Source organism: Epinephelus moara, chromosome 14 (genome assembly GCF_006386435.1).
Source record: "Epinephelus moara isolate mb chromosome 14, YSFRI_EMoa_1.0, whole genome shotgun sequence".
Classification (NCBI taxonomy): Eukaryota; Metazoa; Chordata; class Actinopteri; order Perciformes; family Serranidae; genus Epinephelus; species Epinephelus moara.
The window spans coordinates 33,652,082-33,674,804 of record NC_065519.1 but is presented as its reverse complement, the minus strand read 5'-3'; the positions used below and the strand labels follow the sequence as shown (position 1 = coordinate 33,674,804).

General features: G+C 42.7%; 1 protein-coding gene across 2 annotated transcripts in view; it reads right to left on the bottom strand.

The window, feature by feature from the left end:
• Nucleotides 1-16,822: 16,822 nt before the first annotated feature.
• Nucleotides 16,823-22,723, bottom strand: part of runx3 (RUNX family transcription factor 3) — a 31,930-nt gene continuing 26,029 nt past the window's right edge. For both annotated transcript variants that reach the window (XM_050061837.1, XM_050061836.1), the window contains one exon: nucleotides 16,823-20,055. In XM_050061837.1, coding sequence (XP_049917794.1) covers nucleotides 19,574-20,055 — 482 coding nt within the window. In that variant the 3' untranslated portion in view covers nucleotides 16,823-19,573. The remainder of the gene's footprint in view (nucleotides 20,056-22,723) is intronic.

The following is a 22,723-nucleotide window of genomic DNA, read 5'->3' as shown; positions in this document are numbered from 1 at the left end:
CAGATAGAGCTTTCCCAGCGTACTCTACGTTCGTTTCATCCATATTTGTGCACATTTTCTAAAAGCTTACAAATACAGACAAAGCGGAGTAGTACCATGGGAAATGCTGGGGGCAGCATAGTGTAGCTCAAGTGAAATACAACCGTAGGACATTGCCAAGACATTTTAAAATTGGCAGAACGGAACAAATTGGTACTTTTAGTTTTTTTTATTTCATTTTATTTTTTATTATTTTACAAATTGGTTATGTAGTAAAAAGCTTTGTCTGTCCACAAGTTGTAATGTACTTAATGGCCTCACAGACTACTGCCGTCTACCTCGCTGTCTCTATTGTGAGGTACATTTTTACGACCTCCTCCACCTCCTTGTTTATTGTTGCCAGAGACTTCCGATTCTGCCCTGTTGTGCCATCTAGTGGATGTATCTATGCTACCATATAGAACGCATGGAAGAATTTGAACGGTGATGTTTAAAACATTTGAAATTAACCTTTATAAATGAGCCTAAAAGGGATAGTTCAGATGGTTGTATGGGGTACTTATTCATAGATAGTATATTACATACAGTAGATGTCAGTCGGCACGCCCCCAGTTTGGAGAAGTATTCAAGAGTCTGACATGGAAGCTAAACAATCTAGTGCTGTGAAGGGGTCAGCAACAAAATGTAAAATCAGTATCAGTTTAGGTGTATGCTATATTTTGAATTTTTTGACCACTGTACCTTGCTATCAGACAGTGAATTTCCACGGGAAATGAAGCTGTTATATCGCTCTCATCAAAGTCACCAGACTCTATTGACAAAAACAGTGATTTAACATTGCGGAATACAGGAGCTGCTGGTCTACCGCTGCCTCAATCAGTCAGTGTGTTTGTGTTATTGCATGAGTTTGGTGTTTAAATGTATTACTTCGGATTCACCAAAGTCACAAAATAAGACAAACAAACTGATTGAAGCCGTGGTAGACCAGCAACTCCTGTGTTCTGTGAGATAAAATTGCTAGTTTGGTGGCTTTGACAAGAGCATAGATGGGTACCTGATGTAAGAATTGGCAGTCTGTGGCAAGGTAAAGCGATGAAAATATTCTCAGTATAGCATACATTTAAACTTATAGTGATTTTTTCATGTGGGACTATTTTTAGGTGGCTTAAATACATTTTATTTCTGACCCTCATCCACAGCAGTATTGTACATTGCTTAGCTTCAGTGTCGGACTCCAGCCTGCTTCTTCAAATGGGGGCAGGTCGACTGACATCTACTGTAGGTAATACATCGACTATGAATAAGTACTCCATACAACCACACTTAAAAAAATCTATCTATCCCTTTAAGGCAGTGGTTCTCAACCTTTTGTGGTCCCTTGTTAAAAACAGTGTCTTCTTGTGACCCATGTCTCCAGTCGCATTTAATTAACTGGGAGAGGACCAGACCAAACAAAGAGTGACACTCCCCACCCCTTTCAGTTTTATTGAAACATTTCAGACCTTGAGATGAAAAGTTATTCAGTAATTCTGAGAAAAACCCCCCACAAAGATTAAAAAAATATTTTTAGGAAACATAAATCATGATCACCATGATGATGAATTATGTGGCCTTGAAAACATTCATTTCCTATTTTTCATTTACAGCACTGAAATTAGGAAACATATATGTCACACAGCCAGAAGCCAAGCTTGTTCATGGCACACCTTGAAGCGAAATAAAAAGTGTGTAGCTGTGTAAACACAGTGTAAAACCCTACACTTGTGTGACTTGTAAATGAACTAATAACATTAATAATGGCTGTATTCCACTCAGGTGTGCCAGTGGAAGAGTTTTGGTATTGCTGGCTGAGTGGCAGGATACTGGCACGCTTAATGGAACCAATCCCTGATTAATGTTATTGGTTCCACCTGTGCTTTCCCTGTAATGAGACCTCATAATGTCGTGAGAAAGGTCTAGAAGATATTTCAAAAGAACTGATATGACACCATCATGCTTGCATAGTAAGGCAGCTCGCCACAGTAGCTCGTTAATATTCATAATCAGCTGTTACGTGTCCACAGGTGTGAGTCACTGGGTATGAATGTTACCACAGCTAATGAGCCAATCAGAGCTGAGCACAAGTGAAAACACAGCAGCCTGGCACAGACCACACGCTGCGCTGTTGTTGTTGGCTAGCGGTGAACTTAAGGCATTTCTGTCAGACTACTGCAGTGCCGTCGACCGCACCGCCCCCATAATGCTTTCCATGTCCTTTATCTGCTCCTTACATCTTCAGCACCGTTGGCCTTTATTCAGAAAATATGTTGGCATCAGCTCGCGACCTTCGAAATGCTCGTCTGCGACTAGTTAGCAGGAGCGCGAGGCCTGTGTCGGCCCTCCACAAAAGGTGTGTTTCTCTTGCCAAACTTCAAGTCGTACAAGCTGTCATTGACCCATCATGTTTTAACTCTTTTCTGGCAGCAACAGAGGGGTTTTTGTCTGGTAGGCATATAGTTATTCATAAATAGGCCTATACTGTGTGATAGCTCTGAAAAACACATCAATATGCTAAGAGTGATGCAGAGTGGCACACCGGAGGGAAAGCAGGGAAACTCGAGAATATTCCTATATATGTTGTGCGTTGAAATGGGTTTCAAATGCAATGAATCTCAATAGTTTGGCAATTTATCCTGTGTCAAGGCTAGAATGAAGGCTTCAGCGTTATAAGAGGTCTATTTTAAAGGTTCAGTTCACCCAAATTACAGAAAACTATATATTTTTTGAAGTAATGTGATGTCTCTGCCACTCAAACAATGCAGACAAGAATTTTGTTTGTGGTGCTTCCACCATTTAAACATCACATGTAAAACTACAACATCTTTCCATGAACAGTGTCCCCATGTTACTCTGGATAATCCACAAAAGTGTGAACAACAGTGGTAAGTCTTTAGATCTTTAACTTGATTGAGTAGCAAAAGCATGATGTGAAACTACTATATCACTAGTAAAAGCACCTGTTTATTATTAGCAAAATGTACACAAATTGTTAACAGTAAGTAGGGGAGACGGGAGACGGTTGTAACAGCACCACTTTCAGCAAGAAGGGATAACCTAAAAGTCATGTAATATATTTAATGTATGACCACCTCCTTCCTGACCTTGCATGTGAAATTTCATTGTTGTATGAAGTGTGCAGATTTTACAGTCACAGCCAACAACACTGATTTTTGGGTATGAAGTAGCTGTTAGAACTGTGACTGTCCCAAATACCAGCTTTGGGGCATTGAAGCCTCAGTGAGAAATATCTGCGATTGATCGAAGCTTAAGTTTTTAAGTTTTTCGTTGATGCACCTAAAATAATGTGACAACTAGCCACTTCGGTAGAGTACAGGTTGCTGTCACATACTTTGCAAGACAGCTAGGCTGTTTCATACACTTTTCGGGTGATTTGCCAAGGTGGTTGTACATTTGTAATATGCTAATTTCCTTCGGCGTATCTGGCACTCGACTTTTTTGGGGGTCGTCTTTGTAAATTTTGAAACTATTCCAGATGCTTGACTTTTTCAACATCTTGTTAGTGTATTTGTAAGCCTGTCTTGGGCGGTCAAACTGTCATAGTCACAAAGCGAGGCCTATCAGTTTAAAAGTCCTTGTGTGAGAATAAAGATAATGTTGATGCATAATGATTTATGTTGGATTACTATTTCATAAATTATGTGCTATTTGAGATTTTTGGGGTAATGGTATACAAAAACAGAGCACTGGAATACCGATTTAGACATCGATTACCATGCCAACGATAAAATCGTTGAAGCATTCAGGTCAGCCCTCTTTGCAACTAACCCTATGACAACTAAACACATTTATTATTATCACATTTTTTTTATTCCACGTGAGGCATTGACCATCAGACAGGTACAGGTTAGTGAGTCAGACCTTGGTAGGAATTAGTTATTAGTGTATGTATACATATTTTATGTGTATTATTTTGTAATAGTGTAATTTTACTTTTCTCATTGTTACAATATTCCCTGATACTGGGGCAGGTTGTAACAATGGAACTCCTTGTATTTGACACCAGTTAATGAATTCTGTGATATATTTGGAGAAGTTGTAAACATTACTATGTATAGTAGACAAATAAGGGTACTTTGTATCGAAATGTTTGAGTTATAACACAAATAAAAGTCAGCGAGTTATACGTGTGAAGACAAAAAGTGTTACAACCATCTCTGGTCTCCTCTGCTCATAATGCAGAAAATGACCCCTTTGAGAGACTTATTGTTGTAGTTTATCCAGGTAGACTTAATTAACTCTGATTTTGACTGGTTCATATACTGATTAGCAATTTGATTTACAATAATGCACTAAATTCTACTTAAGTAAATATAAGCACGTAAAACACAGGGTTTTTTTTTTCTTTTGAGCAGCATATTTAAAATGCCATTCTCCTCCTTTGTGTTGGGGTAGACTCTGAAATCTTAGATGATATCTCAAAACCTGGGCAAAGAAAATCAAAACTACAGTATCAGCATGTAGATATCATCACAAGTAAGTGAGAGAATGTGTTAATTTTGGTAAACTGATCCTTTAATTGAAGTTGGCAACAGTTTCAAAGGTGGTCAATTTCAATTAAAGGTGGTCAATTTCAATTAAAGGGAAGCTCCACAGTCTGTTCCTTCTCTCTCCTCTTTTAAGAAGCAGTCTTCCATTGGGTGCACACTGCCTCTGTGGCAAACACTGTCACTCATTATCTGAGCACTGTGAAGGTCCAACATTGCCGTACAAGTGGAGTTCATAGTGGCGTTCATTGTGGCATCAGCCACCCCATCAACTCCCAGACCACCGAGTAATAGCCCCGCTTATCTGCCCCGCTCCAGTGCCTGCAGTCAACCAGTCAGGGTGGGTTTTGTGTGCTCACATTGTTTATTTTAGCCCTCATTAAAATGTGGTGGGATGGCTTTCTCTCTCCGGGGCTCGGCGGCTACTGTGGTGGGGAGATAGGGGACTGTGGTGGACCCCCTTGGGCGGCCCACAAAATGCTGCCTCACCCCCTTCCCCTACTTGCCACTCACCCCATCTGGGTCCTGCAGTCACACCCTGTGGCAGAGCTGCGGTTAACTGTGGCTGTTGGCTGGTAAAGAGGCACAGTGAGGGTTCAAGGATGCAAATTGAAGTAGGAGAAATGCCATTCACCATAACTACCACTAGAGGGTACTCAGCCACAGAGAGCTGACGGAGGGGGAGCGCTCAAAGCTGGCAGTGACTATTCTCCTGGGGGTTTGTTCTTATCTGCTCTACATGGTCAGCACTTTTTCACAGGAAGCATGAGGGAGGTTGTGTGTGTGTGTGTGTGTGTGTGTGTGTGTGTGTGTGTGTGTGTGTGTGTGTGTGTGTGTGTGTGTGNTGTGTGTGTGTGAGGGATAAGGACAGATGTGGGTCTTAAAATAAGTGGTTTTGAAGAGAAAAGAGCAACTAATAGTCACTTGTCATCTGTGTACTTGACAGACACCTTGTGACATCAGGTATTTCATACCTCCAGGGGCCTTTGTCCAGGTTGTTTAGTCTCTTTATAAGACTACAATAGTGGCCTGTTTTATTTTGTCTGCGACGGAAAAACTATTAGACATAAAAGACTTTGCTCTGTCAGCAGCCACACCCCCACCTTAGCTCCACACAGAGGAAGATTTACCTCGCAGTTTATGTTATGTTAGTGTGTCAAAGCCTGCGGCGAATATCTGTCTGGTATGTGGTGAATTACTGCTGTGTCTGTGCGCCTGTGCATGTGTGTAATACTTCGTGTCTGCATGTGTGGATTTTCATAACCAAACCATAGTGCTGTTGTTGCTTTTAAAAGGAATCAGGAAACGTCTGCTGGGTGTGCTGATAATCCCAGGTGTGTGCACAGGAGACAGTGCGCCTGAATGTCTTTGTGCTAAAGTGAACTAGCAGGTTCCCTTTCAGAGCCATATAGCACATCTAGGGGGAAAGAAAGGAGGTCTTTGAGGTTTTGGTTCTGCCATCCGTCTCCAGCTCACTGGCTTTCTTTTCATGCCAGCCATTGCAGAGGCCAGGCCTGTTAAAAAGAAACGCCCCAACTGGCTCCTCCCTGCCATGTCGCCATGGTAAAATGACAACAGACTACACTCACGTGCCCCTACTGACAGTAAAGCTCCTCTCTGTTTTGATTTTGGCTGTTGTCCTGTCTGTGCTGTTTTAAGACTGACTAACAGTTGTCAGGAGCAGCTGAAGCACACAACCAAGATGCTAGACATTAAAGTACAGTAGAAACAACTGTGCTGAGAAGCCTAGAGCAAAAGGCAATTAACTTGGTGCCAATGTTAATGGACGTATGTACCCACGCTGCAGGTACTGTTCCTCCGTCCCTGGTTTCTCTCCGATCTAAACCAAAGTGTCTCCTTTACTTGCCAGCAGCCAGAGAGGATGCTATGACATTTAGCTTTAACACTGGAGGAGAAAAAGAGGAGGAGGAGAATATATTGATTGCCCTTAGCTGCTCCCTCATAGCTCGCATGGTGCATGGTTTGTGTTGGCTAAGCCCTCTAGCCTAATGGCTTTTAGACTTCCATTAGGTTGTTGCAGGCAGCGTGGTTTAAGTAAGTAACAAAAGGCTCTGTCAGAATGCTTTAAGCATTAATAAGACAGTCAGTGTTACTTCTCCAGCCTGTCAGCTCATCAGGAACGCACAAGTTGAGTTTGCATGGCCAAAAAGACTGGTTTACTGTCGTCATCTTGAGCGTTTCTTTGGCTGCACTGTTTTTGGTAAGCCCTGAGCCGGATTAGCTTTTAGTCTTTTGGGAATTTGTTTCGATTGAGCAGTGAAAGCTGCGGCTCACTCACCCCGTAAACTTGCAGTGTCCCTGGACTCATGTGCAGTAAAAGTCCTGTCTCACACTGACAGACGTGAAGAAGTGCCAGGAGTTCTGAACGTTTGTACGGTCCACTTAATGAGGAGAGACCTATGGCTCGATTTTGGGAAAAGGGCTCAATAGGAATGGGGGTTAGAAGTGCATCGTTTGGTGTTATATGGCAACAGAACCGCAGGCCTCAAGCGGCATGAAAGGCAGAGTCTGTTGGGTTTTGGGGAGTTTTTTTGTTGTGGAGCTGTTTTTCTGTTCTGCCTCTAAAGCCATCTTGTTTTTATAAAAGTTGTTTATTAGGAGCAAGGTCCCTCTCTTTGCGGAGAAAGGCGCTGTGGCCTACACTCTTTCAAATCCCTGTAATTATTGGGTAGGTCTGGCTTTGATCGGTGCATACACTGGCATTTTGATATGCAGAGAGGCTGCTGCATATATCTAATATGTGTATGGGTTGACACATATGCCCAAATATGTTGCAATACATACACATATGCACTTATTTCTCCATTTTTATTAGATACATGAGACCGGATCACATTAGTATGATTCTTTTTCACCAGTTTGTGTGTTGTATGCTTCTATGGTGACCCATTTTGCCCAACAAACTCCTCTGCTTTCTGGATATTGTGTGGTTCCCCCTGGTCTGTCTGTCTTTAATGCCACTGTGTCCCTGCAATCCCTCAAAGTCCTGGGCTTTAATGCATTGGTTACCATATTTTTCCACCAAGATGACTGTCGCTTGCCGGGAAAGGCATCACGTTTGTGTATGTGCGTGCACACACTTGCGCCATTTTTGGAAGGGCCCCTGTGTTCTCTCTGCACCAGCGCTACGGAAGCCTCCTGGGTCCGTTTCTGCTGCCCACATACCCCCGAATCTTGCTTTGGTTGGAAGTGTGTCTGGTTTTTTTCCAGCCATCATAAAGAAGACAAACTTCTCTACTGTCTCCCCATCCTATATTAACAAGCTGTGTTTGGCCCTGGTCTCACCATAGCAGGTCCGCTCTGGGTTGCTGCTGGCTACAGTAAAAATCAACACCTCCTCTACCCCAGACTGTGACTTTTCAATGTGTAGATCCAGTTTCCCTCTCAAATCTGTAGGATTCAGTTTCAGTTGCTTCCTTGGTAGACTTGATCCAGTTTGACATTATGCAATAATAGACAGAATGTCATGCTCTGGCACCCACTAAGCTTCATTGCCAACCTTTCATCTATTTTCTATCCCTATAGCTCTGCATTTGGTGGCAGGATTAGCCCTTTACCATCAGTGCCACCTGAGGAATATCTCAGAGCTGCTCCAAGACAAGGATGGATGCAGACTGGCTTCTTATTGGCTGACTGCTCTCTGGTCTGCCAACCAAGCAGGAAACAATAGAAGGCAAGAACAATGAGCTGGCTACAGATCAGTAGGGGCCCGCTTGGCCTCTCCCAGACGCTACGTCTTATTTCCTTTTTGATTACTCACGCCTGCCTGATGAGCAGCACACTCACACTCCTCTCTGTCTGCCTGCCCGTGAGAGAAATCACAAAGAAAAGACTTTTTGTAAGAGACTGGTTTTGATTTGGAGGCTGGAATGCCTTTGTGATAATGTCGCAAGATTTTGTTGGCAGTGGTGTGATAGATGTGTGTAAGACAAAAGGAGAAATGTGTGCGTGTGTGCGGGGGGGAGTTATGATGTGTGTGTGCTCATGATTCAGACACATTCAGGTATTAAGAAACTACATTTCTGAATATTGTGTGGTTTGGTGTGCTGGTGTGCTTTTCTGTGCTGATTTATGTCAGTTTCCACTGATGGGCTTCCAGGATCTGCCCATAAACAGCCTTTAAACGGGGGAATAGTAGTGCTGGCACCGAAGTCCAAACTGTACTGCCACCCAAGCGTGCAGATCGCCTGCTGTGGGCTGGGTCCCCTTTCGCCTGGCCCTCGCTAGCTCCCACCACTGCTCGTTACCCCCCCTCACCACCAGGCCGGAGGTAGGAAATCAAACCAATTACGGTTGTATTTAAAGAAAATTGGAGCAGGGCCGGAAAAGTGGGGGCATTTCCAAAAACCACAAAAAGAAAACTGCAAGGCTGCTCTTTGGCAAAATACAGGGTGACTGTGGAGCAGCGTAAAATGGCACTTCTCTGAAAACACAAGGATAAATCTACTGATTGATTTAGTGTATAAGCAGCAAATATTGTCTTTATTTAAACAACACATATAGAGGAAGCTGTATACCATACCAACTAAATGTCTACCAAGAAACTTTATAAATCTTTTTGGTGTCCTCAATAATCTGTCTCTGTGTCTGTCTCACTGAGTGAGATTGATGGATTCTGCTTCCCTGGTGGACTTGCTTGATGGATGGTTTTTAAGGACTGACTGTGTTTATGTTCAGGTCTGCCATGCCCCGCTGCGAGAGGCCTGCCAGAAGGCCGCACCTCATAATGTGGCTGAGTACGCCAAGACGTCCCAGAGCCCAAAATCCTCCTTGGCTCGCCCTGCTGCTGCAGACCCTGCTGAGGTACAGTGTAGGGCCTCTCCTAAAGCACAAACACCTGTAGGCTTCAAACTGGGGGAGGATGAAGTATTTGTGAGCTTGTGTATGATCCTTCGGCCAGAGTGTGTCACAGTCTGGAGCCATCTTTACAGCCAAAAATCTTGTCAGGGATCAGTGTTGTAGTTGCCACCCCCTGATCTGATGTGCTCTCTCTGTTTTACCTCTCTCTCCCTCTGTCTCTCTCTGATCCTCCTCCTCGCTGTCATCTCTAAGGAAAACCCCCTCATTACTAGGCCCTGAATGTAAATGCTTCATTTTCCATCCCCCCACAAGCCCTCTTTGTTCCATGGGCCATTTGGCTGTTATATTTCAGCACTTAAAAGCAATTATTCCTAAATATGAATGCTCCCATAACAGACGTCTCCAGACACTCAAAAGAGATTTTTCTTCCTTCATCTCCCTCTTTGCCTCATGGGCAAAAACAAAAGGAGGAGAAATCAAGGTGTCTGGTGTCTGTAGATCCACAACATTTTGCTGCATGGATGTGTGTGTAAACTCACACACACACACACACACACACACACACACACACACACACACACACACACACACACACACTCATATCTCATGATATGCCTTTGTCCATGCAGGTGCATGCACAGAAAAGAAAAACACACACAAACTGTTTACTTCACACACACACACCATAAAGAGTGTAAGATGAGCTCCCATTAAGGATGAAAACAAACCAGTGAGTGGGAGGTGTCCCCCGAGGAAGTCCACAGTCGCTATAGTGGAACTATGGAACCATGGGAACTGGTTAGCAGAGGCCTGCGGGGCAGCCACAGCCAGACACGGGGGTGTGTAATACTGCCACACACACACACAGTGCAGACTGGAGACAGAAACACTAAAGCAATGGCTTTTAGTCACCTCACCTGTCTAATAATAACAAAAGCTGACACTTTTTTGGGTGTCAGCAGTAGCTTGATTTATTCAGCCTTGGCTCTGAGTATCTCGATGGCAATGTTTTACGATCAAAGTGCCAAAATAGCAACAGCAGTAAAAGTGGCTGTTACAGAAAGAGTCATGATACAAGATGACGACAGACACATTTTTTGTGAAGCTCTTGTGTTCAGTGACACTTGAGAGGATTAGGGGAAAAGATGTTTTTAATGTTGTCGCTCTAACAGTTTATGGGTCAGAGGAGGCTGTAGGTCTGTGGCGCTTCAGCGGTTTTCACTGATTTCTTCACAGCCACATGAGCCCTTACTAGTGAGAGGATATTAGTCATCTAGCTGGTGGTCAGTCCCAGAACAACATAGATTTACAGAGACAGAGAAATAGAACTTGGCAACAAACAACTGAAGGCATACATTTATCTGACTTTCTTGTTTTCAGAGTAGAGAGTGGGAACAAGAAAGGAGGGGACGACGCAGGCTTCTAATGACCGTGCATGTTCCCACGTGATTCAAAACAGACTTGAGCAATCATCCTCATTTTACTCACCACTTGCGTACGTGGATGAAAAAAGAGAGGGAGATAGGAAGATAGAAAGTGTGTATGTGAACCGCCTATTTAGCGTGTTCCCCGGCTCAAGCAGGAAGTGAACAGAGACCTGGTCCACAGGGATCCCCGTTTCCCCTTCTCCTCCCCCACCCCACCCCACCCCACTCAGGACCCCACCGTGATGGGGGAGAGCCTGGCAGAGAGCTACAGTGTGTGGTGTTTGTGCTCTGTGTGTGTGTATGTGTGTATGTTAATTTCCTGTTTTATAGAGGAAGCAGTGTTCGCATGTACAGATCGTTATTCAGATCTCTGTGAGAAAAAAGGGCAGAAAAAAAGAGTGTGTCAATTCTCATGAATCTGTATGGGAAACAACTAGTATTGTTTCTGGGAAGCTGCCCTGCTCTTTTAGTAGAAACATATTGTGGTTCACTGATAAAGTGCAAATGCAATGTCTAAATCAAACTTTGAAAAGCTTGTCATCTCATTATCCCAGTTAAAAAACAATATATATAAATATATATATACAATATATTATTACAAGCTAATATCCTTTCATAAATGTTCTACTTTCACCTACTAATCAAATTATGGCTAGATTGGTTAGACACAGAAAGCTGTGGTCATTACGCAATGACAAGAATCTAAATCCAAGCCATTAGGGCATCTAAATGAAAGTTAGCTGCTGTGGTCTTAGCCAGAATACCCTCTAACCATGGTCTGGGCCACAAGTCCACGATGCAGTGGTCTGTTGGGTTTCTGAATATAAGTGTGTAAAGGCCATCTTCTGGTTTTGACTCATTTACATGTCGTGGTTTCCTATGACAAGATGAGTGGGGAAGGATGACTCAGCGTAAGTTCAGCAGAAGATTGTTTAGAGTGTTGGGTACTTATCAGTACCTATCCGGATGCTTCTTTGTATGGCTGCTATCGAATCAATTAGGGTGCTTGTGAAAGTCTTTGAATCGCTGCTGCAAGATAATAATTTGAAAAATTGTGCAAGCTATAGTCTGAAAATCTTAATTGAAATAATTTCCACAATAGTGGGATCATGGGATATATTGATGTTAACTGTCTTGAAATACATTGTATATAAAATAATAGACATAGCAACTGTGATGTAACCCATTGATTCATGGACTTCTGTTTTAAGGCCACAAGTTCGTCACTTAAGCTGTTGTCATCTTGGTTTTTTAAAGCCAGAAGTGACCATATTTGGATGAGCTGTGGAGGAAGGAGGGGTGAATCTGACGTCCCTAATCTGACATGATGCCTCGCAGACAGCCTGTCATTTAAATATGCATAACTTTAAACCTTAATAAAATTTAAGCAAGTGAGTTTATTTCTGTTGTAAATTTGGGCAATTTAACATGGGTGTCTACTGGGGTTGACTTTGTTTTGGAACCAACCTCAAGTGGCCATTCAATGAGATGCTGTATTGAGGTGATATAGTGCACAGCATGCGCCTCCAGAGGTAAGTCTCTACTGGTGGAACAGGCAGCTGAGCTGAGAAAGAGAGAAAGATGACGACTGTGAGTGGTGGGGATGACGTCAGAGGAGCAGTAAATAAGAAAAATGCTTCTGCCCCTATTCGGGAGTATTGCCACATAAAACTTAATCTTGATATGACTTCTTCCAACTACAAAAGCAGTTAATTAGCCACATGATGTTATTCAACGCATCATCTCTGTTAGGCGCACTGATGTGTCGGTATCCACTGCAGCAACAAGTGTCATCAGATCCTACAATGGGAGGGCGCTTACTCTCTATCTATTCATGATTACAGGCCATGGCCAGGTCTTAAGTAGCTAAATACATATTAAAAATAAAGCATTGTAAGCATGATACAATTAAGTATATCATTAGTAGCTCAGATTTTACATTTTTCTTTTTTTGATTTACACATATACCATCATATATCGTATACACTGGTGAAATATCAGGAAGGTATGAAAAAATAAATATTGCTCAAGTCTAATTTTCAGTTTTTAAACAGAAACAAAATTATGGCTTCCATTAATAACTCTTTTCATATCTCATATATTCTTATTTTTGTCATTTAATCTTCCAGCTTTGGCTATTGGATTAATTGCTTGGTCTGTTAAATGCCAGAAAATAGTGAAAATGCCCATCACAGTTTCCTAAAACCAAGGTAACATCTTAAAACAGATATGTTATACAGATAAGATATTCAGACGACTTCACGTTAGACAAAAAATAATCAGCACATCCTAACAACTAAAAAGCTGAAAATGAATGAAAATAGTTGCCATTTATTGTCTGTAGATCAACTAATCAATTTATCAATGCTTTCGGCTATATTAATCTTCAACTTTATTGAAGTGGCGTATCTTGCCGTGTTGCTGGAAAAAACAGCTTAAATGTTCAGTAGTTCTGCTTTTTGTGTTTTAAGATCTGACATTTCTTCTTTTAGGGGTTAAACAGTAAGTCCGCCTCGCACTCGATGGTCACCATAAATTTGTGGTGACAGATCTCTGGATCAATCCGATAGTATGACTGTTTCTGCAAGTGCCTCTCGTTAGCTTTCAGTGATCCTTTGGGTCCGAGCGGGAATCGAGTCCGTGCCCCGTGGAGAGGTGCTCCACTGTGGGAACTGGGAGCTGCCTGGTGTATCGTAACACAGAGTGGTCTCTGTAGACCCAAAATGGATGAGAAACTACCTTCACTGGGATCCCTCTGAACTAGGAGAGCCCTCTTTCTCTCTATTTGTCCGTCTCTCCCTCCATATCCCGCTCCCTGACAGCAAGGCAGCACTAGTCATCAGTGTGAGAACAGTTGCATCACAGCTTTCGCGGTTTCTTAGCCCCTGGCCCCTGTGTTTCTCGGTCAATCTGTGGGAACCCTGATTTTGGACGGCAGCCTCTGTTCCCACCACCGGTCTGGTTAGAAAATAGACTTCTGGTCATGTACCAGGCACCCAAACCAAGCCGGTTCTAGCCCGCTCCTTCTCACGGGTTTGGGGGAGGAGAGGTCAGTGGCTGCAGTAGAGGCCCTAATGGGTTTCGTATGCAGGTACCGCAGAGGCGACACGGGATACTGTGCTCATGAGAAATGAGAGGGTTTTAACGATTCTGTGCTCCTGCCAAAACACTCCCTCTCTCCTCTCCTCTTCTCTCCTCTCCTCTCCTCTCCTCTCTCTCTTTCTGTTTTTCTCGGTCGCCTGCATCTCTTTCTCTGTCTGTCTCTCATTTGAATTTATAAATAGCACTTTAATCTTTCTCATCTTTCTGATTAATTGTGGATAAAGTCGCGTGAGGGACAAGGCTCGATTTTGTTACAGGAGAAATCAAAAGACATTGTGCAGTTCGTCAGAACACATGATTGACTTACCAAAATATTTTTTCCTCAATGATTCTCATTGTTTTAGTTTTTCTTTCCTGTGACGTTCACAATCATGCCTCCAGTTCTCTTTATATTTTATCCACTTAAAAAGCAATTTTCGATGTTGTCTTATAAACCAATTCATCATGCCTTTGACTACAATTACATCCAGACAAGCAGCCTCATCCAGGCAAACGTTTCCCCTCTTTCCTGGAGAGTTACAATTTTCGGAAGAAGAACAGCATAGCGGGAACAGAGAAAAGATGAAAAAAGCAGCTCGGCTCATGTATGTCCATGACAAAGACGGAGCCAGATGAGAGCTCCTCTGCTCCCCACATGTGGACAAGAGAGCCGGGTCTCAGAGTGTGTGAAGACAGCTGGAAAATTCCCCTGAGCCTGGTCTAATTGAAAGCTTATCATCTTCTCTTTGTGCTTCCTGAGCGGTGGGGGATCAGCGGGGAGCAACGCAGAGAGCAACTCTGTGATGAGACCTGGAGGAAATAGTTGGGAATGTTTAAGACGGTGCAGATCTGTCATACACTCACACTGTGAAGTGGAGCTCGGGTTGTCTGGGCCGAGGGTGGTGTGAGATCTGTCAGCAGGGGGATTGTGAGTGTGCGAGTTTCTTGTGCGTGCGTGGAAATGCTTTGAATGTGCAGAGTTAATTAAATACAGTGTGTATCAAGGCTGCGTGTGTGCGTCCTGAGGCTTTGTTGTTCTGCCAGCACTGCCCCCATAGAAGGCCTGACGCAGACACAGCAGAAGCCATACAGAAGGAAAGAAAGGATAGAACTGAATGAGAAGAAAGGATGAAAGAGACGAGGAACGAGTAGAGATACACTACAGGAGGGTATAAACAGGGAAAACAAAAGAGTGACTAATTTGAAGAAGAAAAACAAAGCGTTTAGAAGTGAAAGCCCTTTCATCGTACATCAACAGGTGGCATTAGTTTAAGAGGGAGGAATTGTGGGTATTGTATTTCAGGTTAACCACATGAGACATCTGAAATCAGACCACCCCACAAGGTAGCATCTCAAGTGTTTAATCTTGTGGCTCGGCTTCAAATGGGCCAAACAGATGCCATCAGCGCTGCATAAATTAACAACCACATAGCTGGTAAAAGAGACGGCCGACATTCCAAACTTCTCCTGTATTGTTTTTAACAAGTGACAACTTGCCGACGTGCGCTAACATGGAGGCTGCCAGGGCGGTGTTGGATTCCTGAGCTGCGCTTTATTTACGCTCTGGGTACCACCGTGTTGACAGCCGAGGCATTTTCAAACCCCTGAGAAGTATGGGTAATTGCCAGCGAGAGTCTCACTAATGGAAGAGAAGAGGATAATTATTAAAGGGGGTTATTGGGAACGAGCTGCCAATGAACTGCCAGGGTTATGAGACGGAGTTAGTGGCATGTATGGCATTTACTGTACAAGGCGAAAGAAGTTGGAAGAACAGATTTTGTTGGATCAGAATGTGCTGGCATGAGATTGGGTCCCATGAATGTTTATGGTGTTTTTTCTTTCCTTCTAATTTGTCAGCTGATGTGATGGTGTCTGGATTTCTGGAGGTGAATTACACCCTGCGCCTCCATGTTTAATGTTTTTACTCTCAACACCTCCCCCTGTTGAACCATAAAATACCTCACAATCCAGACTTTTTAGCATTGAGTTTCAAAATTAAAGCACTATTATGGTATGCAATAGTTTTTATATTAAAGCGAATAATGTTAAAGAATGTGGCCATAAATCCTGAACTTAGATCTAATGTGGGTGTGATTATTCTCAAGAGGACAGGCGTTACTTTTAAGCTGAAAGAAAAATGTGTTGTCATAACTCTATCCTGGAGTTCCTTTAATTAAGATTTTATTTACGTAATTTTTGGTGAAGTTCCAGTGTGTAGGATTTAGGGGATATATGGGCAGAAATTGAATATAATATAATAAGTATGTTTTCTTTAGTGTTTAATCACCTGAAAATAAGAATCATTTTGTTTTTGTTACCTTGAATAAGGCGTTTGTATCTATACAGGAAATGGGTCCTCGTCTACCAACATCACCATGTTGCACCACTATGTTTCCACAGTAGCCAAGTAGGCCACTGTAGGTAGCTGCCCCTCTGCTATGAGCTGAACAGTGTTGAAAAAATGCTGATTTTTAACGTTAAATTACTTCATTCAGTGCTGATTTTTAACGTTAAATTACTTCATTCAGTGTTTTTAACACTTAACACTGGTTAAATCTGTCTGTTTTGGAAAGGAAGAGACCTGTGGATAATTTGTCTCCCAGTAAAAACCTCCTAAGCGCCCGGGTCCTAAGTTACCAGAGCGCACATTAGCAGGTGCCGAACTAGTAGCCTGTCTATGATGAGCCAAACAGCGTCGGACAAACACTGATTTTTAAAGTAAAACTGCTTTATTCAATGTTTTTACTGGTATTCATCCGTGGTCTGTTTGTCTTGGAGGACAAGACATCTGCAGATAATTCAGCTCCTGGTAAAAACCTCCTGAACAATGAACACTTAGGGAATCCTAACCAGGAGCTACCACTTGGCACATGGGAGAGGTTTCAGCTGGTTGCAATCTGCAATCACTGCTAGATGCCTCTAAATCCTACACACTGTGTCTTGAAATAAACAGCAGGTTTGAAGACAAAAGTGAGACACATGGGTTTTTTTTTTAATTAAAATGATTAAAAACTACATTATCCGCAAACTTTACAAGCACTCAATATGGAAGCATTAATGATATCATTACATACATAGATGAGATTCTTAAATTAACATATCAGTTTCAGATGTACATGCTTTGAGCATAAGAGAAATGAAAGGAGCAAACATGAATTAAAGTTTTTGGTAAATGGCAAGGGAAAGGGGCATCTTGTAAAAAGAAAAAGAAAAGAAAAAAGTAACATTGTGCTCTTTAATCCAATATACAATAAAATACAACTCACTTGTACATTTTGGCTTCCTAATTTTGCATGAAGAATGATGTTAGAGAGTCATCAAGACAGCATTTGCCACACATCGTTCACATCATCCTGACAGTATTACAGGCAGTTTGTGAAGGTCTTTGGTTTGTTTTTGAAGGAACCACACAAATATAAGTACATATGTGGTTTCTCTAGCTGCATGATTTTTTTTGCCTATAATAAAGTAAGGTCCTCTACCGTCTAAAGGCTCCAGAGGAGACAGCAGGAAACATGCTTTTCCTCTAAATAAAAGGGAAATAGGAATGAGACATTGTTACTGATTGTTTTAAAAAGAACAATAAGGCAAAGGGTCTTTATCTGCAAAACACCTTGCATAATTTATTTCTTCCTGAGCTGCAAATGCAAGCCTTTTTGGATTCACTTAGAAATTAAATCTCACTTTTGTAGCAACTTAATCCCCATCATTCAGAGTCATGAATGCTCCCTTGTTGTGAAAAACTTTTCTGCCTCATCTGATACCTGCTTTCAATTCCTCAACACAGCTCATACCCAGATAATCTGTGCAGGTGTGTGAATTATTGGCAGAGCCGTGAGCCCCTGGCACCAATGATCAGTAAATGAGAGCAGAAAAGACAGAATCAGGGCCATAAAGGCTTCAAAGCACTCAGTGATTATAAAGAACAAAGAGACCTGTGCACAACAACAGAATTTTTTTTTTTTTTTTTTTTTTTTGCATAACTGCCCTTGGTGTTGGTAAGAAGATACCACTCTGACCCAATCTCCTCCTTCTATCCCTTCATCCTCACACTCCTCCTCCTCCAGGGATAGAGGGATCACATGTGTAACTGCGGGGGAAAGGCCCTCCAGACAGGGGAATGTGCACACACACCTGTGGCGCAGGAATGTGTGTGTGTGTTGTGTGTCTAATCATGACATCATTCATTACTTGGCGAAGGATTTGTTAAAAGGACACTTTAAGTGTGTTCAGCAAAAACATGTGAAGGAATATTTTAATATTTAATTCGGCAGAGTTTCAGATATTTGTAAATACATAACCAAAAAAAAAAGCGAAATGAAAATTCAAACATAGTGCAAAAATTAAGCGAATGGCTTATTTAGCGCAGGAAGGCAATTTGGAAATTGTTTAAAGGATTACGGCTCTAGATACACCATCTCACTAACAGAATCTGTTGGGCGTGGTTCATAAGGAATAAAAGTTTTTAGTGCATCAAAGCTACATTGGAAGACAAAATAATTACATTAAAGGTTTTGGTTTTTTTATAATTTAGTAGCAATATATTACACAAATTCCAAATTTATACTTAACAACAAAATAAGGCTTATATACTGTATATATATAAAAAAGGAAAGGTAGAGAGAAATGCTTAAGGATTTTGGGTATATGCGCACATTTCCTCACAATTTGGCTCAAATAAATATCAAAAGTAAACTGTGTCATCCAGTTTAAAAATACCAGACTAGGACTTTTTTTTTTTTCAAAAGGGCTTGGATAAGAAATGTAAGGAAAAAGTAAAGAGAAGACATGACAGGACTTTAAATATTCCTGTGGAAAAAGAAACCAATAAACACTCCTCTGCGTTAGTCTTTTACATTCCTCAAAATATCAGCCATTGTCCTGTTGAAACTTGATACACTGATGACACAGCAGAGGAGAATTCATGTCTTTAACATGTGAGTCCTGACACATAAAAGGCTTTTCTCTCAAATATGCAGTGATTTTGTTGAAATGTCCACTGCATACTGTAGCACCAAAGGCTAATGTGTCCATTTGGATAATAAATTAGGCAATAAGGTACTGCATGAGCACATGAAACAGCCCTGGATGCAACTGAAGATGTTTTCACAACTGACACAATATTTTCATGATATTCAACTTTTGCAGAAATTAAAGCTTAAAAGGGCTGATTGCTACAGCAGTGCAGCCATGCCTTGGAAGGTCGGAGTCACTCGGGGAGCAAACATCCAGTCCGACAGCTCGTCTCCACTGACCAAGTGAGTTGGATCAGTCTGAACAGTCTGTTTGAAGCCGTGTTTTTTTAGTTCATCACTGATCATACCTCCATTGTCTTTTGTTCTTTTGTCTTTCATGAGTACCTGTTTAAATCATATGATCCTGAAACGTCACTATGGCTTCTCTGGTTTTACCCTTACATCTATTTACAGTTTCAGCTGAACATCTTCTCAACTTATATGGCTTTTATAGTCCTTTTAAGAGTACATGTTTTAGCACAGTGCAGGAGTTTACTCAAAATGTACAAAATACATGGAAGTCTTGAGAGAGTTGGTAAAACAGAGAAAGTCTTTAAAGCGAGTGCCGGAGAAATAAAAGACAAACATGCAGCATTTCTCTTTTTTTTTCTTTTTCTTTCAGTGTTTATCTTTTTTGTTCATCATCCTCTTTACTTTTTCCTCCCTCCCTCCTCCTGCACCCTCTGATTGTCTAGCTGTCTGTCAGTCAATAAGGCCTCCACACAGACTCATCCAGACGGCCCGAGGCGCTCATGGCAGTGGGGGAGTTGCTGTGGCTGCCATCGGCCTCCACGCCCTCGCTCTGGTTGTTCAGGCCCGGGTTCATCAGGCTGTTGGTCCCTCCAGCCCCTGTGGCCCCCGAGCAGGACAGCAGGCGGGTGGGGGAGCGCTCGCCTCCGGTGTTCCCCGGTGCCACCATGGAGAACTGGTAGGATCCAGAGCCTGTGCCGTAATACAGGTAGGAGTTGGACTGGAAGTTCTGGCTTTGGTTATTTGAGTAGGGTGGCGGCAGATAGGTGTGGTATCTAGATGAAGCTGACATGCTGAGGCCACTGATGCCGGTACTGGAGGTGTTGGTGGAGTAGGGGAAGGCCCCGGGGTAGTGCATGCGGGGGTCTGAGAAGCGAGGGTCAGTTAGCGGTGCCAGAGACGGGAAGGTGGTCCTCTGGTTGAAGAGGTCTGTTGTCCCTGTTGGCAGAAACAAAGAAACAATTGGAAAGAGTCAACAAACATCGAGCCATGAATGAAAACTGCTGTTGTGATTACGAAACAAGGGACTCAGGGATTTCTCATTTTCTGTTATTCTAAAAAAACGACCCCCATCTCCTTAACAGCAAACCTCTCCAAACCCCCAATTCTGAGCTCAGATTTCTTGCGATATGTCTGTCCATGGAAATGTTTGCTCAAAGTAATGAACTGAGACATTTTTTTGCTTAATAACAGTCATCAAGCACTGACAGCACATCATCCCACAGCCCCGTGCACAAGACTGAAGTTATGAAAAGGCCCCCTCGCCACAGCCCTCCTACCACTCCTTCTAAAGGAGAGTAACGTACAGTATTCTGTCTTTCTGAGAGCAATGAAAAGAGGCATTGTCAGTGCTGTGGGGTGCTTTGTATAAACACCGATGGCTTGTTGTGCTGTTGTGCAACTCATAAATCATACTTGGAGGCAGACAGTCACAATCAGGGACAGGGATACAGAGAAGGAAAAAGGAAAGGAAAGAGGGAAGGAAGAGAAACAAAAAAAGGTGTGTTTCTCCGTGAATATTCTCTAACCTAATGTGTATCACAGTCCAGGACCTGTCAGAGTTTACTGCTTAGTGTAATCTCACAGGTAACAGAGCGCTATGAACCCAGCTGTTAGGACTTCAATTTTACTGCACACTTTCTAATTTACTCAGCTGACAAGAGGGAAAGAGAAATATTGCTTGAGGGTTTGACTTGGCAGTGTGCTTCGCTGAGATTTGGGGCTGCTACTGTCACCAACTTAGTTCCTTAACTCAAACACCATATTGCCCTTCTTACTAAACTGTAGTATTGGCTGATCTTACATCCTGAGCTTTGGATATGAACCCATTCACAGTTCTGCAGGCGTGTCAGACTTCTGAACGCCGCCTGCTGCCATTTTACTGTAGTATAATGGGTTTGTTCCATATTTCTGTTTTATTATGTAAGTTAGAAGGTATTATACTAATTTTACAAGTATAAAGTCACTAAGGCAATATTTAGTAAACATCTCTTGTATTAACCTCTCCTGATTTCTCTGGTCAGTTTGTAGTTTTTCACTGAAAAGCAACTTTCATAATACACTAGCATCATAGCTATTTGGGGTCCAAAACATTACTTTATAATTCTCATTTGGAGGTGTGAAAATTAAGTCTTGCCTGACAAGTTAAGTATGTCATGTCTTTCGCTTATGAAACTCAGATATTTTGGAAGAAGGTAAGGTGGCTGACGGCCAGGCCGAAATTCTCTGGAACTGTAAACGCCCTTAACCTGGTTGTGCGCCACAATGACTAGGCAGAGTTCCTCATACCTGATGTCAACATACAGTAAGCTCCTTCAACACCTGCCGCTTGTACACACACACACTCATACACTTACACACACCTCCGTCTATGGTTATGTGTTTGTCCGCATGTGGCTTTCATGGGTCCAATGTGCCCACATGACTGCAAGTGTAAAATGTGGATTTGGATGGCAGAGAAAAGAGAGCTTGTATTTGTGAAATAGCAAGCGCTTGCACGCCACAGCCCTGAGGGGGGAGAATGCCAAACTTGCGTGCCACAGTCTCGTTGAAATGTCTTTTCCCTATGTCTGGAGAACTGGGTCCATTTTCAGCTGCAAAAAAATCTGTTCCTTTGCAATTTCCATGGCTCCTGCTATACTTCTTTTTTTTTTTTTGACAACACACTTCTGCAGTTGAATTTCCTCTTCTTTTTGGGATGAGGGAGTTTGGTGGTGGTGGGGGGGCTGTTTCTTTTTCCAGAGTCTACCAGGCACTGGAGTCGGCTCCATATCTGATTTCACGCGAGGAAAATCCAAGCCTTCAGCTGCTGTTGATTCGGGTGAAGTGGAGTCGGCCCACTAATTCCTACCGGACTCCCAAAAGCCTTTGCTCTCTCTTTCTCTCCCTTGCTCTCCCCGTCTCTTCATCTCTCTCTGTCTGCGCTAAATTTAGGCTTCAGGGTGAAGCTGTGGAGGGGATGTGTGGCGTGGGGACTTGATGGCTCTGGCTGCCACGGCCCACCCCGCACATGATCTCCATTTAATTGGAGTTGGTGGAAACGTGTTGGCAAAACTGCGGTGGGGATCGACTCCTGTGTTCTGTCAGGGGAAACTGGACTGGACACTTATCACAACACCTTAATGGGCTTGTGGAGTATCAAGCACTTGGCTCAGGGCCAGGAGGTGCCTGCTACCACCTTAAACTCTCTACAGTACAGTAGCTCCCTCTGGAGGAGAGGGCTGAACAAACTGTTTTGTAACTGAGAAGCAAAGTTTTGCAGTCTGCTTTTTCTCTTTCTTAACCATGTTGCATACCTTCCTGCATCCCCACCCTCCCCCACCCAGTATAAGTACAGGCTTCGCTGTTGTGGCTGTGGTAACAGTGGTGTATCTTTGGCAGAGAGGGTCTTCCTAACTGAGCCTGGTAGTAGCTGCCTGTAACCTCTGCGGCCCAAAACCACACATGATCTCCATTAGGCTCATCTGAAACGTGTTGACTAAATTGCAGGGACAGGAGAGGGGATGGACCCCAGAGGGCTCGCTGGCACAGTCTGCTGTCTGTGATGTTCCCAGTCTACGAAGTGGGTAGCTGGGAATCAGGGCTTTTATAGAGAACATAGTGTTCC